Source organism: Octodon degus, unplaced genomic scaffold (genome assembly GCF_000260255.1).
Source record: "Octodon degus isolate 3935 unplaced genomic scaffold, OctDeg1.0 scaffold00195, whole genome shotgun sequence".
Lineage (NCBI taxonomy): Eukaryota > Metazoa > Chordata > Mammalia > Rodentia > Octodontidae > Octodon > Octodon degus.
In genome coordinates this window covers 272848-281288 of record NW_004524771.1, presented here as the reverse complement: position 1 = coordinate 281288, position 8441 = coordinate 272848, and the positions used below count along the sequence as shown (strand labels likewise).

At 43.6% G+C, this 8441-nt stretch overlaps 1 protein-coding gene across 3 annotated transcripts in view; it reads right to left on the bottom strand.

Annotated features, from left to right (window-relative positions):
* The window catches only part of Vps35l (VPS35 endosomal protein sorting factor like), a 122748-nt gene that overhangs the window by 8015 nt on the left and 106292 nt on the right, over positions 1–8441 (bottom strand). For all 3 annotated transcript variants that reach the window (XM_023704383.1, XM_004644209.2, XM_023704384.1), the window contains exon 28: positions 5735–5900. In XM_023704383.1, coding sequence (XP_023560151.1) covers positions 5735–5900 — 166 coding nt within the window. The remainder of the gene's footprint in view (positions 1–5734; positions 5901–8441) is intronic.

Sequence of the window (8441 nt, the reverse complement as noted above, 5' to 3'; positions counted from 1 at the left end):
AAAATAGAAAAATTTTTTTTCTGCTCACAAACTCCACATTGGATAACAAACATAAACATGGCCATCTTCCCTAAAATCATGAAACAAATTAAGTTCATGAACCAAGGTACTACTGTACATTTACATGGCCTATAATTTAGTGGGGAAAATTAAAAAATAAGACAGGAAAAATTAATGAACAATTTTTTTTTTTTTTTTTTTTTTTTTTTTTTGGCAGAACTGGGGATTGAACTCAGGCCCTTGTGCTTGCCAGAGAAGCACTTATTCTATTGAGCCATCTCCCCAGCTCTGAACAAAAAATTTTAAAAGGATAAAATGAACATCATCAGTAATCAAAGAACAGAAAACTCAAGAGTAAAGCAAAATCCTGATGATACTCAGCTTTGACTATAGGGTTCAAAAATCTATGAGTAGAAGTATAATACTTTGATTAGTTAGGAAAAGGTAAATGTTATAGTGCCAGGGATATAGTTCAGTAGCACAAGCACCTGCCTGGCAAGCACAAGGTCCTGAATTCGATTCCTTGTAAGCCCCTCCCCACAAAAAAAAAAATAATTAATGGTTACATTAAAAAATGTGGATAAGTAGTGAGAATGTGCAGAGAGTGTAGCTTGTACACTGCTAGGAGGAAAAGAAAATGCTGCTGTGGAAAATTGCACAGAGTTTCCTCAGAAGTAAGATGCTTGTGATCCCAGAACTCTAGGAAGCTGAGCTTGGGCAAGCTAGTGAGTTGCTGCTTTCAATCAATCAATCAATCAATCAATCAAAATCAATCCAAAGGTCAGAGGCTTTAGGTTGGCAGGATGTCCCTAGGTTCAATCCTCAGTAACACACACAAACACACACACCCTTATTCTAGGTATATGTTCCAAGGAATTGAAACTTGGTGCTCAAAAACATTTGTACGCCAATGTTCGCAACAGTATTGGGGACCATAAATTCATAATGGCTAATTTTGCAAACTTCCTAAGGAAGTAAACGGAGGCTTGGGTGATCTGTATCACCCTTCTGAGATTTCCCATTAGCTCTTTAGGGATGGGTCATCCTCTCCCATCAACCAAGACACGACCACTAAGATTAAGAAGCACTCCACGGCAAGATCCTTCTTAACATGGGATCATCTGCCCCTCTCCAGTCATCCCAAGTCATCCATCGTCCAGAGCCATCCATCTCTGCTCTGAGTCTTCCACTAATCCCTCCTATCACTGTATACTTACTGACCTCCCAGCCCCACTCCATGTATTTGTCTGTCTCTTATTTCATCCTTTCCCAGAACCCCTCACCCAGGCAGCTGGGGACCTTGTTTAACTCCCCAAATACAACAGCCAAAAGATGGAAACAACTCAAATATCAATATGAATGCATAAATACAGTGGGTCTATCCATTCCATTATTCAGCCTTACAAATGAATGAAAAGCTGATAAATGCTACAAAATGAAACATGAAGTTACAATATGCTAAATGAAATAAAACCTACATAAAAAGACAAATATTGTATAATTCTCATATGACATTACTAGAATAGGCAGATTCATAGAAAAAGAAAGAATAGGGGCTGCCAGGGCTTGGGGAAGTTTTACTTATTTGGTATAGGGTTTCTGTTAGAGAAAAAAGCCTGGAAATGGACACAGTGATGGCTGTACATTTATAACATAATATACTTGATACAATTGTGTGTGTGTGTGTGTGTGTGTGTGTGTGTGTGTGTGTGTTTTAAGACAGGGTCTCACACTGCAGTTCAGGCTGACCTGGAGCTCACTAATAGTCCAGGCTGGCCTGGAACTCAGAGCGACCCTCCTGCCTCAGCCTCCCAAGTGGTAGGATTACAGGCGGCCAGCACCACCATGGATGGCACTGTACTTGATACAAATGAATTGTACACTTAATGGTAAATTTAATGTTGTATATATTTTATCACAATAAAAGTAAGAAAAAAAAAGGATCTCGGTGTAAAAAAATAATCTTTTGACTTGGGAAAATTACTCAGAGCTTTATATTAAGAAACAAGCCCGCAAGGTACTCAAAGATATTCATGTGTATGGTGTTCATTGCACTGCAGTCCAGAGTAATGAGAAAAGCAGCAGCAAAACTGCTTATCAACAAGAGGATCACAAGTTCAAGCCCAACCTGGACAATTTAGCCAAACCCTGTCTCAAATTAAAAATGAAAGGGCTAAGATGTAGCTCAAAGTAGTAATTAATGAATGAACAAAACAGTTCCGATTGAATGCTTTGTTATAAAGTAATATGATCATCAAAGTACATGACCGATTAGTACAATGGACTATTACTAAAAGGTAACTACAATATTCTGTTAAAATGCTGTATATCTGAGGGCTTTCATACAAGCATACAGGTGTATGTCTATACGTATCTAACACAATTTCCTAGGAACTAATCTTTTAATTTAATAATTTTTTCATTGTTAGGTGTTTCCTATAATCTGGGTGGAGTCTTTGGGTGAATAGGCAAGTCTAAACATACAGCAATTAACCAACACACATGGGGAGAAAACACTCTCTCAGGCTTTCATAGAGAGCACATTGGCCAAGCAATGGCCGTGACTCATCACATGGCTGCACCGACAAAGGTTCTACAATCTGAGGTACAGGGTCTCAGGATAAATCCTGAGGGGATTTCACTGACCTTCTCAGACCAAAAAGCTACAACTCTTATTGCACAGGTCCTGCTTTACCTTGGTCTTATCCATCCAGTAGAAAAGTATGAAGACGAAATATAGGAATTAAAGCCATGCTGTTATGTTGAGCTGTGGGGGACTCAGGTCAATAATTTCTGACATTGCCAGTTAAACAGAAGACCCAATGCTATTATGGGCTACTGGACTCTTTTACAATATTTTGCTGAGTTTACACACCTATAATATTCAATGACGGAACTTAGAAAAAATAGGGTATACAGATGAATGTCCATTTTGTATCTGTGTATACAAAGTGGTTGGGATAGATATATAGTTGCATTCTCTTAGTGAATAGAATGATTTGTTCTAATGGTGTTTGTAAATAGGATCTCAAGTCCGCATCTTGTACAGCAATTAACCACTAAGAAGAATATATGCAGTGTATTACTTGTTGAAACTGTACTTCCAATTTGATTTGAAACTGTCTCATTGCTGTTTATCAATAAAATTTTGAAAAAAAAACAATTAACCAACAATTTCAGCTCTCTGTTCATTTCTAATTGGCATTTTAGGAGCTATCGATCTTCATTCTTTTTTCTGAGGTTTTTATTTTGAAAAATATGAAGGCTATAGAAAAGTAGATAAAAATCTGCCTGCCCCATCCAGAATCATCTATCCAGAACCTCTGACTACAGGCTGGCTTGCATGCTCACTCTCACTACACAAATAGGCAATTTTTATTGTATTTCTTTCTCACTGACCCACTTAAAAGTAGGTTGTAGACACAAAGCTTAAGAATAAGAACTGGTTTCTTTGCTCCCAGCTCCTGTCTGCTGGTAATTCCCAACTTGCTTCCCCAGGCCACCCCTCTTTGGCAATTGCTCCTCTAATGTCCTGGGATTTCTCCTCCTCTTTCCTCTGCTTCCTTCCCTTCCTCTTCTTTCCCTTTCCCATATTCCCATTGCCTTTCCCCTTCCCATCCTACTTTTCTCCCTGAGCTAGAACTTTCAATCCTCCTGCCCCAGCTTTCCAGGGTGGTGGGATCACAGTTATGCATCACCATACCAGGCTCAGTTCCTGGATTCCTAAGATGGCTCTGGCTGCTGAGTTGCAAATGCTTCATTCTTATAAGAAAAAGCATTTGATTCAGACACACACCACCCCAATTCTGAAGAGTGTACAACTATAACTGATAAAGGGAATTTCTCACATCTATTGCTCAGACCCAGAACAGTTCTGGGTATAAGGCCCCAATCTTCCCCTGGGTTGATGGTTCATTCTAATCAGCCTGCACTGGAAAACAGGGAAGGACCAGAGTGAGTAAAGCACAGTCAGCTTACTGATTCACACACTCATTCACAGGCAAACATGAAGGACACTCCTTGCATGAGGCCTGCTCCTCACCAGATTCTGGGCTAAATAAAACTGGACACACAGGAGAGGGTCAAGGCTGGCCTGGCCCAGATCATGAACAAACCATCACAGCAGAGTGCTGAGCACCAGGAGAGGCATGCACACGTTCTGGGATCCTCAGATCTGGGCTTTGAAAGAAGTTCTGGAGTGAGGCAGAAGCCCTGAAGGCTGAACTCACAGAGAGAGTGGGAAGGGGGTGGGGAGCAAGAAGCTCCCAGCCTACCCAAGTGCCCTGGGTCTTCCTACTCCTAAGACATTTGTCAGGTCACAGCTACACATCCAGAGTAAACAGATGGCTGGGAAGAAAGAAAAGAAGATCTACCTTTCTTTTTGCATTTTTAAAAGCTAGAAAACTTAGCTCTTGCTCTTTAGATATCAACTCACTCCCTTGCTTACCCGGGAGGTCTTGTTCTGAGACAGGATGCACTAAACCTGCCATGAGGAGAGAGGGCCAATGGAGCCTGCTCCCTGACAGGCCCTAGGGTGTACAGGCCTGTGTCAGTGTTTGATCTTCAAAACCTTCTGCTTTCCATAGCCTTCCATGCACACATTAAAAGGAGAAATTAAACAGTAAACAAATGAAAAGGTGTTCAATCTCATTAACTATTAAAGAGACGCAAGTTTCATTATCAGAACGGCCATACTGACAGACTATATCAGTAGAATGAATGGACTCACTGAGGTCTGGGGCAAGCACCAGCTGTTAGGAAAACAGGGAGGTAGCACAGACTGAAGCTGAACAGTAGCAAATCCCATCAGCCAGCAACTCCTCTCCCAAGGGCCCACCTGAGAGGAATGCACATCCCTGGTCACAGTGGCTATCCTCATGAATGCTGGCCAGCCTCCCTAAGGCACAGCTGTGTCATCAGCTCCCAAATCCTAGCTAGGCACAGCCTGAGAGTCCTGCCAGAGGCTATCTCTTAGCAATGAAAATTTGGTCAATTTCCATGTATAGAGATTTGTTTTTTAACCCTAGAGCATAGAATTACTGGCTAAAGCACTTTTAACAATAGAGCCATTTTTTTTTAGAAACCAAAGCTTGGAACTGAGGGCCTGTTAAGGAGGACACAGAGGGTCAGAGGGACAAGGCCTGGCTTGGGGACTGTCTCTTTTCACATTGTAGGCAGGACATGGCAAGGCTGTTCCTGAACCTGTACCAGCAAGTTCTAAAAGGCCATTCCCTCCTGCACTGGCCCTGAGCTCATAGTTGGCAGGGGCTCAACGTCACCAACACAAGTAACAAACACCTGTACTCAGAACCCCTGATGATGGCTTAGGAAGGGGACTGGGATGAAGACTCTACAGGGTGTTCAGGGTCTCACTACCAGATCGGACTCATAGTGATCTGCCTGTTTACAGCTTCCCAAAAGCTGGGATTACAGGTGTACACCACCACGCCCAGTCTCAATTGCCGTCTAAGCCCGCACCATGGGGCAGGGCTGGTATGGCAGGCCCGAGGATCAAATCCCTGGACCCTGCACCTGCTTGCAGGCACTTTAATCCACTGAGCTATTTGGCTGGCCCTCCAGAAGTGTCTTAGAACAGGTAAATTTAGCAAATCACCTGCCCAGGAAGTCATGGTAGTGGACATATCAGGGCAAAGGAAAATAAAAGAGACAATGAATACATTCTCTTCTATGAAATCCAAGCATGGAGCAGACTGGAGGGCAGGGAGTCTGCTACCTTTGTCTATGTGGTACAGATAGGTCTCCTGGCTCATGGCGGACAGCAGATGCAGCACACAGGTGTAGATGCGGATTTTGTCATCGCTGTTGTCCTCCCAGGTGTAGTCCTGGATCACATTAAGAAGCTCTCTAACAAGAAATAGGACGCCATGTTCAGGGTGATCCTGGTAAAGAAGCGAAACAGGATTAATATTCCTAGGTAGGAAGAGGAAAACCCAATCAACAAAGAAACCAAAAATACTCCCTTTACCAGGTGTATAGAGACAAGAGTACCAGTCACTTTGCAAAGGCAGCCTGAGTAAGCAACACAAGAAAACGAGTGGTTTAAGCCCTAGTCCACCCCTTTTGTAGCTGACAGATGAGAAAGCACGTACTGTCAGCCTAATAATGCCTGGTTCCAGAATTACTCTCTTATTTTGTAATAGGGTAAAAAATAGTTCTGTTCTGTCAACCATAAAAACAAGATTGTGGGTCATACAGCAAACGGGAGAACAGAAGCTACCCCCTGGGTAAGCCCAAACAATCACTGTCACCACTGGAGGTGCTCACTTTAAATATAGTCCTGCACCCCAGGATGCTCACCAGCAGTGACAGTCAAACTGTGGACAATCTTCTGGCATGCTACATAATAGCATCTGCAAAAAGGACCACAATGCACAAAATCAAGCAACTTCCACACAGTTCCAGAAAAGTCTGTGTGCAATTACATGGCTCCCATCCCACATGGGCTCCGTATGAGGAGTCCCATCATTCCATCTAGCCACACCACTGGGGTCCCAGCAGGCATTCCAACCAGTCAGATGAGGAAGGTATAACAAAGGGTACATGTGCCCCCAGACCAGTGTACAGGGAGTAACGAAGAAAGACAGCAGGCCATGGCACTGTAACCATCCACGTGAAGGAATGACATTGGGAGGATACTGTTGAAGCCTAAGGCCACTGGAGCTGGAGGACACCTGGCAAGAGATGTGGCCCAAGGTGAAAAGACAAAGCCATCCCTAAACCATGGCACAGGATTGCTGGGAATGGTTATCTCCAACATCACCTTCCCTGTCCCCAAATCTGCCTCCTATTGGATGAACAGGCTGGAAACAAGAAGGCAGGCCAGGAGACACAGTCCCCAGAGCCCAGTGTCCCCGTTCTACCAGGGAGCCAACATAAAGGCTAGTGATGCTCTGATCTGCCTGAATGAATGCTCCTTCTGCCTGGGATCTTTGTCCCTAGGACTTGACTATTTGTTCCTCCCCCTGGTCCCAGTTTTTCCTGGTTTAACTATATCCCTAGCCTTTTCAAAACATTTCTGACAAAGCTTCACTAAATTTCTTAGGCTAGATTTGAACTGAAGATCATCCTACCTCAGCCTTCCAGAGTCCTGGGATTACAGCATGTGCCACCATGCCCAGCAAGTCTATTCTTTAGAAAGAGGATATGGAACATGAGAAGTGTTACTACTGAGGGGGATGGAAGAGAACAGTGGCTTCATCCAAACACAAAAGTGACACTGTCCAGGCATATGAAATATTCTGCACAAGCCATCTCATCTTTGGAGACCACTCCCATGATACTGGCATGGAAGAGGCCACATAATACAAGTCTGAAGGCCACAAATGCACACATGTAAACTGCTTGGGCCACAGAACCTTCCATCTAAAGCAGGCTCAGCTGGCAGCTTAAAGCCCGCTGCCTCTACTCACAGCTGTTTCTAACTAGGCTATTTTGTTCTGCTATGTGGATGTTCAAAAATATTTAAGGATATATTTAAGGATCTGCCTTGGGAACAGACAACTATCTCAATGTTCTAGCAACTTAATTTCAACCAAATGCCATGACCTCTGTAGACTATTCGACACACCTTCAAAAAGATGGAACAAGGGTCAGTGGGGAGGGAAAGTCTGCAGCAAGCCGGTTCCAAGAGCTTTTGCTCACAATCCAACAGAAGAGAGATTATTTACAACTTGTTGTACAAGGAGAAAGTTTTCTATGTGATATACATGCTTCAGTAGTTATAATTTTTTTTTAAATGTCCTTTGATGGTTCAGTGCCAACCACTGAAGCAAAACAGAATGGAATTTTTAAAAGGAGAAGAAATAAGTTCTGGATTCAGGCAGCACTTGCATGAAGGAAGGGCTCCCCAGGTGTCCAGGACAAGGCTGCCTTTCAGGCAGGACAGCTGGATGCAATGAGGTGGCTCCCACAGCAGCCTGACTTATGCCTCTAGTGCTGTCTCCTGTGGTCTGCAAGAATCCTCCCATTACACCCCACAAGCAATGTCGGACGTGGCCGACCTTCCAGGACAGACAACATGGGGGACAGCAGAGACGGCAGCAGAGCACAGATATCCTGGCTTCGGATTCTGTCAGGGTCACTTGCTAGCTGGGGACCATCTTACTAGCTGCCTCAGTTTCTACTTTTACACAATGAACACAATTTCACACTTATTTTGAGTGACTATTTGTGGCTGGTTCATTGTAAGAGATCTAAATGTTGGTTAAGTAATACCACCTTTTAGCAAAGGAGCCAAAAGTAAAGTGCATGAGGAATAATAGGGCAGACAGGACAGGACAGGAAAGGGGTGCTCAGTAGATGGGCATAGGAGTAGACTGTCAGCTTGCTGTGGAGCTGGCCTGTGTCTCTCCAGCACCTCCCCTGCACTTGTGCCAGAATGGGGGTGCACTGTGCCGTCTGTTCTACCCCTGCACCTTGCA